The sequence below is a fragment of the Hypomesus nipponensis genome, chromosome 17 (assembly GCF_054491055.1).
Source record: "Hypomesus nipponensis isolate SF chromosome 17, ASM5449105v1, whole genome shotgun sequence".
Lineage (NCBI taxonomy): Eukaryota > Metazoa > Chordata > Actinopteri > Osmeriformes > Osmeridae > Hypomesus > Hypomesus nipponensis.
In genome coordinates this window covers 10,669,287-10,682,036 of record NC_140377.1, presented here as the reverse complement: position 1 = coordinate 10,682,036, position 12,750 = coordinate 10,669,287, and the positions used below count along the sequence as shown (strand labels likewise).

The following is a 12,750-nucleotide window of genomic DNA, read 5'->3' as shown; positions in this document are numbered from 1 at the left end:
TTGTGTGAGAGATATTTGCAGTCATAATGAAAGGTAACAAACACTTATGCTAATGAAACAGACACATTTTAAGTATTAAGACCTCAGTGCTAAGCTTCTCAGTGTGGATGGTGGATGAGCAGAAAACAGCAGTAGGACAACTATCGATGACTCAGTTTGTCTTATGTACAGGCTGGAACAGGTACTCATGCAGCATTATGAGCATTGTTTACCCTGATGACCCGCTATGTGTCACTGGGGCTACAGGGAGTTCTTCTTTACCCCATACCTTTTTACTTGACTACCCAGTTATGTGTTACAATAAACTGATGGCTTAAACGAGTATTGGAAGGTAGGAAAATCCACCAGGCCATCACGGTTGAGCTCCGCACATGATGACATTTATGTGAAAGATTGAAATTAATAACACTCTGTACTGTATTTCTGATGGTTTATGCATACTTGGGAAGTGTATAATTTTGTTGCAGAATGTGTTTTTGAAAACTTTGGTACCAACAGCACTTATGTTACTCCAGTATTGTTCCTGTTTGGTAGTTATAGTCGTATCTTCATCATGGGTTAAGATGGGACTTTGCAAGTCCCACAGGAGGGAATTGACGTAGAATTTGATATCACATTGTTGTAATGATGAAGATAGGCTATGATTAATGGTTTATCTGATTTTAAATGAAACTTGATCCATATTTTGTGTATATTCTATATTACTGGAAACCATATGTTAAGCTGTTGACTGATTATTATTAATACTACAAACCGGCAGAAAATATTAAGCCCAAAGTGTAAAGATCTGGATATTAGGGGCTGAGGAATGCGGGAAAGAAAAACACTTGAAGATATGCATCTGCTTTCACAGGCACAAGGCCCCCAACTATAAATCAAGTGGCACGTTTGAGACCCTGCGCCCACACACACGTCTGTAACTGCAGAGTTCAGGGACAGTACCATTAGCCGTAAATTGGGAGAATTGTCATTGGGCCAGTGCCACTAGACGTAAATTGGGTTGTATTAGGAAAACACCTGTAATCTGAAACCCCAGGACAAGGGACCAATAATGTGAAGATCCATAATGTATCTGTGACCAACAGTATTGTACCAATAGCAAAAAGATCCTCACATAATTCTACTAAAATGTTTTTAGGGAAATCTACCAATATCTACTAATGAGCCACTCATTACTAACACAGCTAGATCTGCCATATTCTCTTAGATATTCCGCGTTAATTGACTGTCTTTTATAGTGGTCCACAAGCATATTGTAAAGTTACACTACATTACATCAATTCCCCAATATTAACAACTCCCCTTGGTGTTCAATTAGGCTATATCATTACAATATTTCATGATTTTTAAATTTTATTTCATGGAAATCCTTGCAAAATACTTTCATTATAGACCAATTATTTGTTTGTAAACATTCGGGATGCGCGCGCAATGTGGTTGCAGAAAACCGGGAAAGGCTAGCATTTTAAATGGCAAAAGGACCACACACATTATACAAATAGTTAGATTTAAAAATACCATAAGCCATAAGATTTAAGCCATAAGACATACCATAAGATTTCAATCTTACATCTTATATAGCCATTTTCTCCGATCGATCACCGAGGCTACAAAGCGTAAACCATGTATGTGTTTGCCGAAGTATAAATCCAGCAGCCTGCAGCGACACTTTTTTCCGTCGGCGACCATTTCAAAAGTGTCGGCGACATAAGTATAAATTAGGCTATAGAGTTCCCGTGTTCTGTAGCAAACCAGGGGAGTCAGGCCGGCCAATCCGGCCCCGTGGGCGGGTCCCTCGACTGCGATTGGGGGACGTGATAGAGGGCGTCTACCTGCCGGTCGAGGTGCCGCAGCCACTGGGCACCTGGCACTGGACACACCTGGAGCCCATCAGGCAATCAGGCGAGGGCTTAAAGGAGAGCCAGCCCAAGGCCAGGGGGGGGGATAGAACGAGAGAGACCACCCTGGATGAGGATTGACAGTAACCTTTCCCTCTGCTTTGCCCCCAGAACTGCACTCCGTAAAGGACCCCAGACCCTGGACGGGAAGACCCCTAATTTGAAGTTTGTCCCACTACCCTTACCCTGAAACCCTTAGTAAAACCCCATGTAAGTTAACCCCCGTGTCTGAGTCCTATTTTTGGTATATCGGGCCTTCAAGTCCCCTGGGCTGCTACAGTTCACGATGCAATTGCCTTGTTTCACCACTTGCAATTGTTCGTACTCAGCTACGCATAGTATTAACCATTCTTAGATTTACGCACACTTCCGAGAAATCTCTTGACATGATAAATCGCAACTTTTGCGTGGATTCATTCGTACGCACGGTTTACACACATCTTAGTTCATACGAACGGTTGATAAATGAGGCCCCAGTAGTAGGGTTGCCACCCGTCCCGATTTGTCCGGGACATCCCGATTTATGGGTGATTTTGATTTGTCCCGTCCGGGACAGCTCCAGTCCCGTTTTCCAATCACAGCCTCGACGACCGGTATTCATATTGAGAACTGCGAACAGGTGCGCGTGTCAGAAGGGAGCGCGAGTGCATGGAAATATTAACGCAAAGGGCCTTGCATCACCAGCGCAGACGACCACCAGAAGCTGAAAGCACTCCTGGCCTCGGTGATTTACCTGACTGAATTTGGTGAATGATGGTTTCAATCATTTTTATATTATCTGGTATATGTAAGTTAAGTTACCCATGAGCTCTGTTGACAGACTTAGCTAACGTTAGCTACAGCTTGATGAATTGAGTCATTGAACACAGGAGGAGAGAACGCAACGTTAGCCAGCCAGCTAAAGCTCCGGTGGAAAATTCCAAATGAACGTATGCAGCCCTTAGTGCCGCTTAAACACAACAGTGACACTGACAGATCGAAAGCTAATTTATGACAATATACAGATGGAAAACCAGGCTAAGAAACGTAAACATAATTACCTTCACTAAACAAAGTTTTACCAATTGGACAAACGGCTATGTTTGTTTGTTTCAAGCGCCCAAAACATTTTTTCGCTTAAATCAGCCCAGGAGACACAGGGCACGTGGCTCCTTCCACTCTGCAGGGGGCTAGGACAGCAACTCGCAGATTTAACATGAAATGACATTTTCAAGGTTCGGTCCATTATTTGCTTTAAAAATGACTAACCACAATTCTTGCAAAAATAATACGAAATGTCTACTGAATATTGTATGTACTGGACAAGTATGTACGGGCATGTACAGTCATAATATGACTAAAAATATTCAAGATGAAAGAAGTGAAGACGTTAGATCTTAGATTGTGGTTAGTCATTTTTAAAGCAAATAATGGACCGAACCTTGAAAATGTCATTTCATGTTAAATCTGCGAGTTGCTGTCCTAGCCCCCTGCAGAGTGGAAGGAGCCACGTGCCCTGTGTCTCCTGGGCTGATTTAAGCGAAAAAATGTTTTGGGCGCTTGAAACAAACAAACATAGCCGTTTGTCCAATTGGTAAAACTTTGTTTAGTGAAGGTAATTATGTTTACGTTTCTTAGCCTGGTTTTCCATCTGTATATTGTCATAAATTAGCTTTCGATCTGTCAGTGTCACTGTTGTGTTTAAGCGGCACTATTTTGAGATATGTTAAAATATGAGTCCTCAATAATCATCTATCATGCAATGGCATTGGAGACCTAAATGTAGAGTCTATGAGCTCTGCAGTGACATGTTGATAGAGAGTGACACCTGGTGCACAATAATAGAATAGTATGAGGGGCCGTCTAGGACATAACTATTGAGACGCTCTCACACTCACTACTGAAACACTTTCACATACATACATACTCTGTAAACCTATGCACACTCATATATAAAACATTATACATACTTGTCTGAAACACTTACACATACATATGAGAAACACACACGCATAGACATAGATATATACCTCTGTGTCATATACATATGAAATGCATAAAAGTGAAACATTTATACGTATCTATCTGAAACACTCATGCATGCACATATGAAAATGCATATATACATATATATTGTTGAACACTTATACATTCATGACTGAATCTCTTGCATATGATTACAAATATATAAAAGGTGTAGATACATGTGCAAGTGTTTCACATATATTTGTATAAATGTTTCAAATGTGTATGTATATGTTTTTCAGTATGTATGCTCTTACATGAGGATGTGCAAGCGTTTCACATGTATTCATACAAGTAATTTCAGTAGTGACCGTGAGAGTGTTTCAATAGTGAATGTAAGAGCGTTTCAGTGGTATGTATGACTGAAATTTCAAGGTCAAGGTTGTCAGTTACACCAGAAGGCGGAAGCGAAGAGTGCAGGCTTTGAACAATGGCAAAGCGACAATCTGAGGCAACGGTCACTGGTGTGGCAGTGAGTAAGAGCGTGACATTTACATTTTTGTGATTGAATATGAAGGTGCTACTTCTAAATCTTTTGATCAGTCTGCAGGCCTTATTTGTAATTGTCAGTTCAGTTCCCACTTGAGGTCCTGGTAGAGGATAGTTCCCAGGAAGCGGAAGGACTCCACAGTGTTGACTGGGGAGTCACACAGGGTGATGGGGGTGAGTGGGGCTGTGTTCTTCCTGAAGTCCACAACCATCTCCACTTCCCACCTATAATTGGACCAGAGATGAGCCCAATGAGGGTGGTGTCGTCAGCAAACTTCAAAAGTTTGACGGACGGATGGCTGGAGGTGCAGCTGTTGGTGTACAGGGAGAAGAGCAGAGGAGAAAAGACGCAGCCCTGGGGAGATCCGGTGCTGATGGACCAGGAATCAGAGACTTGTGTTCCCAGCTTAATGCACTGCTTCCTGTCAGACAGGAAGTCTGTGATCCATCTGCAGGTGGAATCAGGCACGTTCAGCTTGGAAAGCTTGTCCTGAAGCAGGGCGGGATGATGGTATTAAAGGCAGAGCTGAAGTCCACAAACAGGATCCTGGCGTAGGATGCTGGGGAGTCCAGGTGCTGTAGGGTGAAGTGGAGGGTCATATTAACTGCATCGTCCACAGACCTGTGGGCTCTGAAGGCATGGATTTAAGGTGTGCCAACACCAGGCGCTCAATAGTAACGCATTGTTTATGCTATAAAAGTAATTTAATTAGACAGTTCCCACATTTTAAATACCAATGCATCACACTGCACTTAACTAAATAACAACTTTCACTGTCATCGAACCAGCGCTTTCAGACTTGTAAGCGTGACCACTAACGCTAGTCCAATGAAATGCTAATGCATTGTGACTAGCTAGCTAGCACATAGACTGCAGATCATTAAGGTTTAAATCAGTTACACTTTATGCCTATTGTATAAGTCAAACCCCACAACTAAATGAATCTTGCCACACCCTTGCACCTAGCATTGTTGTACATAAACTAATTATGATTATATTAGCAGACTAGGCTGACAGACGATGACTGTCCCACTTTACCACACAAGCTGTCCCACATTACCTGAAAAATGCTGAAAATGAGAGAGAGGGTCATGTTATGTTTGAAAGTGTGTAGCTCTTAAAATACTGTGCATTCCCATTCCATTCCAACATGAAAACGTTCCTAAGCCTTAAAACGATTTACAGAAACACCACCTGGGCGAGTTAACAGTTATTTTGTAAATCTACTGGAGCCTTTACCAAAAAGTGTCCTACATTACCTGAAATCACCCATTGTGAAACACCTGCACATGTATCTAATCTTTGTAATCATATGCAAGAGATTCAGTTATGAATGTATAAGTGTTCAGCAATATGTATATTTTCATATGTGCATGCATGAGTGTTTCAGATAGATACGTATAAATGTTTCACTTGTATGCATGTAAGCATTTCATGTATGTTTATATGACACAGAGATATCTATGTATGCGTGTGTGTTTCTCATATGTATGTGTAAGTGTTTCAGACAAGTATGTATTATGTTTTATATATGAGCGTGCATAGGTTTACAGAGTATGTATGTATGTGTGAGTGTTTCAGTACTGAGTGTGAGAGTGCCTCAATAGTTATGTCCTAGACGGCCCCTCATAGAATAGGCCTACTTACTGTAATCTACTTAGGAACTGTAATGGACCTGAGTAGGTCTTAGATGAACCTAGTGTAAATTAACCAATACAAATAATAAGCCTATAGGAAATAATAAATTGTATCTTGTGCTATTGTTTTCTTTTGCTGAATATTGTCGTGATCTGTGCATACCTTTTTTGTATGTTGGAGTTAGGTTGTGTATTGCAACGGGTATTTCTTCCTTTTTTATTTTTGTCCTTTATTACTGGACCGGAAAATATATAAAATATAATTTGTTGTTGAACTATTGTACGGTTTTTACATGGCAGTGGACTGTCAGTGCCTCTAGGGAGCGCCCGCAACCGTCAGGGATAGCCCGCGTCAACCTTGCGTATAATATCGGAGGGGGCAGTGTGTGACGTCCAACACCCTACACCTACCTCCTTCCCGTTGACGACGCAAAGTTTGACAGCTCAGCTTTAACCTCTATACAGTCCAAAGATAACGTCCACAGCAAACCGTTGCACATATTTTGGATATAGACTGACATATTATTTTACTATTTTAATAAAGGGTTGATCGACTTCAGGTGACATTCTTTTTTTCAATATGTGGAGGACTCGCTGACAATGAGGAATTTCATGAATCCGTAGAGGTCTGTTTTGTCACTTTTTTGGGTGAGGGTGAATTGTTATATTGTTTCTAACGGAATCAACAGGGATTTGATCATGTCGAAAGACCCAGAGGAAGTGAACAAGCTCACCGAAAGCACATATAAGGTAAGTAAAAGAATAATACAGTATAAATGTTCACCGTGTGCGACCTATTCAAACAGGTGCGCCCAGTCCATGTCTTTTAACTTGACTCTTTTGAGTATGTCCAGTTCAAATTAGCGTCCACCACGATCGCTAGATTTGTTTGTAAATTAGGGGTTTCCCAACCAAACAATAGCTCTTATTTATCCCGATAACTGGGTAGTGATAGAATTAGAAGGACTAAAAAGTCAAAGTTGCTTAATGTTGACACTAGTATGGAAACATCTGTTGCTGCTCCTTGGATCAAACCCAATCCAATGGCAAAGACAAAATTTGGATAACAGAATTTATGGAGAATAAATACATCTCCACAGAGCTGACTGAAACTTGTTACATTGCTTCCATTTAAAAAAAGATTCTCATGAGTGGCGCTCGACAATATGAACAGACATGAGCTGTAATTCCCCTTTATGTGTAATAGAGCCATAGTACCCTGTCTGCCACATCCTGATCCCGCCTTACCATAAACAGGTGTTCTTCAGTAATGTATTTTTTCACATATTGGTCACCAGTTACTTATATTAGTGCCATAAGAAAAGTGATTCATGTAACACTAGCTGTCCTAGGCTTTGGTTAAAAACTTCTTCGATCTGTTCACTTCATCACACTGTTCCATTTCAGTGTCAAGGCATGCCCGTTGCAATTTTTGATTAGTCATGGCCATGGGGTACTTTATGCCACACTCCACAAGTCATGTGCCAAGTGTGGCACACTCCACAGGGTGCCAGCCTGATGCAAGAACAAGTGGCGATACAGTAGTGTGCCTTGGCGGTTGGTATTTTAGACCTGAGAATGCCGTTAGACTTTGGTGCGCCCGGCCCGGCTCCTTGAGGTGGTGAAATGGAAGGCAAACCGTGCAGGTTTAATTATTTAGCTGGCTGCTGTGTGTGGTAAGATTATACAGCCTGCTCCACCACTGCGCCTCTGGCTTGCAGTAATAGCCAACTGCTCCGCAGGTTTGTGCTGTATAAAAATTGTACACTGAACAACTTTGAGTAAGTGTTTTTTTGTAGGAAAGGGCCCGGAGTAACCTCGGCACAGAGCATGATGCAGGGAAAACTCAGTGCCCTACTGATAACTCCACTGCTGTACCACACATAAACCCTGAAAGGAGTTAAGTGGGCTTAGGTTGACTCACCACTTGTACACCTCCCTCACTGCTTCGTGCCTTTTATTGTCACTGGATCATAAATCCCTGTATTAACAAATGCACACATTTCTCAGAAAATGGTTGGTCTTTACCTGGTGCGATTACCTGGTGTTTCATGTGTTTTCATGTTCATTCACATGCCAGGGTTTCACCTATCATTTCCTGGATTCTTTTTTTGGGTCTCAGCTCTGACTCACCTTTATCTTGTTAAACAGTAAAAATTCCTGTGGCAATAACCATCACAACTCATAGTAGGACTTGACTTAGGGAAATAACAGTTCAACTGATTAGAGTAAGGTATTTGCTGGGCTGAACAACTCTGGGCCAGGTGGAGTTGTTTGACGGGGATGGCAGGAAATAGGGGACTCTGGATTCAACGCCTCTAAATCAGTAGAATTGGATGAGCAGAATTGTTAATTAATATTATGAGAGCAAGCCTCTCAGACAATGGAGGTAATGACAGAAGTTTTTACATGGGGGCAATGACACGGTGTTGGACCCATCAATCTGGAATCTCTTTGTGACTGATCCCTGTGAGATCCTGTGGGGCCAATCCTTGTTGATATCTGCTTCTCCTTTGTTATTGCCAATGTTTTTGACTGGCTGTAGTGCTGGTATGCAACTGGAGGCCATCTGTAAGAATGGTCAGTCTTTACCATGTGGTTCAGAAAATGTCTTAAGTGTTAACACCAAGAGTGTTCATTTTACTCATTGAGAATTGATGTAGGTCCACTCTCATCCTCAAGAACACTCCTGGTGTTAAATGAGCACTTTCCTCTGGTCAGATGTGGCAGTTTTAACATAGTGTGGAGCTGCCACCTTCATGTAATCCATTCATTTATTCATTCATATTATTCTTTCACATTCTCGCTTACTGACTTACTTATTCTCACTGACACAGTCATTCTCTTATTCACTCGCTCACCTCCATCTTCTCCCTGCAGCTCCTTTTATGTCATTCACACAGTCACATAATAGAGAGCACAAACAGCCACGCTCCCTGTCACTCTGATCTCACCTTCCTCTCCTCTCCAGAATGTGATGGAACAGTTCAACCCTGGGCTGAGGAACTTGGTCAACCTGGGGAAGAACTATGAGAAATCTGTGGCTGGTGAGCATCCATCTTTTATACAGTTGTTAATCTACAGTATATACTATATTGTATACTTACGAGAATAACCAAACCATGTGCCAAACGGATGTACACCTCTGGTGTTGCTGTATTCATATTTACTCATGAATGCCATTCTGAGGTACTGTAGAGTGAAGACTTCTTCTAGTTGTATTGTAGGTTAAAATTTGTGTGTGTGCGTGTGTTTGTGTGTTGACAGCAATGACCCTGGCTGGGAAAATGTACTTTGACGCTGTGTCTAAGATTGGAGAGAATGCTGCAGTGTCTCCTGTCTCCAGAGAACTGGGTAAGTCCTGCCTGCCTGCTTGGGTCTGTCTGTCGGTCTGTCTGTCTCCCTGTCTGTCTGCCTGCTTATCTGTATGCCTCTGCTTATCTATCTGTCTGTTTATAAGGCAGCTCTGTGGTGCTCAAACTCTTCTGGAAGCCTCTGTGTCGACACATCTCCAATTCTCAAATGGATGTTCAACAGTCTGTCTAAAATCCCTCAGCCTTTAGGTTCAAGGTGCATTTTATGTCTAGCTGTAGATCACCTCTGGCTCTGAGGATAGATTCTCACCCCTCTGTTCAAACTCCCCCTGCTGGGATTCTCACCCCATTGTTGGAAGCTTCCTATCTGGACAGGCCTCATAGGGTTCCACTATGCAATATAGTCTAGAAATGTCTGGTTCTTTTCCCCCCTCGCTCCCCTGGGTCCGAATTAATTTGCAGCACAGGATGTGTCCGACAGCTTGTGTGTGTGTGTGGTGCTGTACCTGGGCTCCTCTTGCTCTTGGGGCAAGTGATGATTACATTTGGTTTCACACAATTGGGTCACAGGTAAAAACTCTCTCTCTCTCCCCCTCCCTCCCTTAGCAGGATGGCTCCGGTAAACAAGTGTTTTATGGGTTGTACCACACCCACACAAGGTGACTTTGAGGCAATGTGTGTGTGTGAAAGGATAGGCCTAAAGTGAACCAGATAGAGATGAATCACACTTAACCTTGGCCAGACTCCAGCATGCACTAATCCCCCCCTGCATTCGTATGCGTGAGTGTATTCCAGTGCGCGTGGGACACAGACAGCACTGGGAGTTTTCTAAGTCTGTGAAGACTAAGCCCCACCTGAGTCATGACGATGCACTTTGAGGCAACACTGTTTGGTTGCAGCAAGTGAAGCTTCGTGAACACGGTTGTTTCTCTACTGAGCAGAAGCTAAGCCCACCACACATTGTTGCCAGAGAAATGTAACAGCATTTCCAAGGACAATAACCACAAGCCTTCTCATCGACCCATGAGCCAAAGAGAAGCCTGGGGTAACAGCAGTCTCTACCCTCCCACACCACAGAAGAAGACGGCTTTTTCCCCTCCACCTATTCCCTTCATCCGCCCCTCCCTCTCTCTACCTGTGGAACATCACAAGCTTACCCAAGCAGCCTTAGGAACACGAGACACGGTGACGCCAAGGGCCAAGACACCTGATACCCTTGAGAGTCACTGAAGGATTGACATGCTGCCGTGCCTCCCTCCTTCGCTGCTTCCTAACTCCAACCCCCCCCATCCTCCCCTCACCCCCCTCCAGCCCTCAGAGTTCAAATGTCAGCGTGAAGGGAGGTCCTTTCATCCAGGGCCTCTCAGGTAGCCAGCACATGACCTTTAAGCCTCTCCCACAAGGAGAGCAGTCACACCTGGACTAATGAAGACAGAGCTGGCTGAAGGTTCTGACAGGATGGCGGCGCGTGGAGCTCTCGTTATCTCCCCTGATCACTGGGTCACACATGTAACTGAAGCAAGCTGAAATGTGAGACCTCAACAAAAGAGCACAGTGTCATCTCTGAGGTTTTCTGCGTGTGAGTGTTTCTCCAGAAAGGGCTTACCACATCTGCATTCAACCGCACACACACACTCAGCTTTGTGTTGGCTCCATTTTGAATGTCCTCTAGGCCTGTTTACATAATTCTCAGGATGTTGTGCAAGCACGTCAGGTGTCACCTGCTGATACCAGCATTATTTTGCACCACAGTCAAAAACATTGGTACGATAGTGTGAATGTATTTGCATATCCCCTTTGAAAAGCTCCTTCTGCGAAAGACTATTAAGAATGAATTGATTAGGCCATATAGATGATGTTGTCCAAACAAAGCCTCCATATTCACTACCCAAATACTTTTTGAGTGAGGCCTCTCAGGACACTATAAGCCTTATTTCCCATTTAGCGAGTTGCTTTGGTCCAGCAGGGACCAACACAGTCCAAATGTCTCACCATCATGTGTTCCCTGGGTACCAATTTATCCCTGCCAGCAACCCTTAGTGATTGCTCTTTCCTACACCAGTCTTGCAGAACATCCATCACCGCAAACGCCAGAGATTTTCTGAAACTGGTGACTCCAACAAAGTTTTCCGCATCCATGGCCGATCCCAATCTCAATCAGGGAACAATTCCGAAACGGTCCCAGCATTTGCCTGTGCGAACGCAGCGAGGGCTATTCTGCGATAGCGAGACCTCACAAGCCAGTGAACGGCAGGAGTGTTTGCTCACATGCAGATTTAGAGCTGCCTGGGAGCTAGAGGGATGTGATTAAATCGGTTTAGTCCAGCTGATAGACTCCAACACGACGGCCATGTTGTATCTTTGGGGCGAGAAGAACCTGGGTGTTTTCACTGTTCTCTATCCTGTAAGCAGCCAGACTGAGCCATGGAAGGAGACTCTAGTAGTATTCAATGTCTTAGCCATACAGGATGTTTTATTCTAAGAAATACTGCACACCTCCGCTCCAACCCATAGTTGTATCTTGCCAAGCTGGACTGTTGCAAAACCCCCCCAAATTAAACCTGTGGGCGGACTATCTCGGCAAGGTGAGTTACTGTGTCTTAGTTTGGTCGGCAGGCTAACAGGGGTTGTTGCTCCATTGTCACACACCCTGTTATGATGCATTTTGTTTCCCTAGCACAGAACGCTGCTCAGTGGTGCATGCTTGTTGCTTGGTAACATTGTGGTCAGAACATGACAACTATAAACAAATGACTGTATATCAGTTTGTGAGAGGAGGAGAAAGAAATTGGTTAGAGAGAGAAAGAGAAAGGGGTGAGGGGGAGAAAGCGAGACTGTACTCCTTAAATACTGTATGTTTGTACTAAAAATGTCCTTTGGTTATGCATGACATCCTACCTGAGGATTTCTAGTGAAACACTATTCCAGTTCAGCATCATGAGGGTTATGATGAGTGATGTGGCACATGACTTGATTCAGAACATCTCCTCTCAGCTTTTATCTTCTCATACGAGTGTCAGCCATACTTCACCCTAGCAGTGGTCCAATCCTTGAGTGGGTTCTGGGGTTGAGGATGTGTCGAGGTAGGTGAGCGGTTACTGTTGAATGGTCACTCCAGACCACACAAGTAGAGGATGCATTTTGAAGAGATTGGTTGTACTTACCTCAGAACCTATAGTGTGAAAAGTGGCTATTCTAAGCCTGTACATACAACATGACTTGAGTGACCACACCCTCTGTATGTACCTTCTTCTCTGTCCCTCCCCTCCTTTCCCCCTGCCTCCCTGCCTCAATACCCAAAGTCATAACAAAGAGCACAGAAAAAGAAAAAAAACGATAGATGTAAGTATTATGACTGAGTGACTCAATGCTGTGTATCACTACAATACAGAATGTCAAAGTGGAAA

General features: G+C 43.3%; 1 protein-coding gene across 1 annotated transcript in view; it reads left to right on the top strand.

Moving 5' to 3' along the window:
- Positions 1-6,213: 6,213 nt before the first annotated feature.
- Positions 6,214-12,750, top strand: part of baiap2l1b (BAR/IMD domain containing adaptor protein 2 like 1b) — a 28,994-nt gene continuing 22,457 nt past the window's right edge. The window contains exons 1-3 of the mRNA XM_084677899.1: positions 6,214-6,779; positions 9,001-9,076; positions 9,297-9,383. Of these exons, the coding sequence (XP_084534025.1) occupies positions 6,729-6,779; positions 9,001-9,076; positions 9,297-9,383 (214 nt within the window). The 5' untranslated portion in view covers positions 6,214-6,728. The remainder of the gene's footprint in view (positions 6,780-9,000; positions 9,077-9,296; positions 9,384-12,750) is intronic.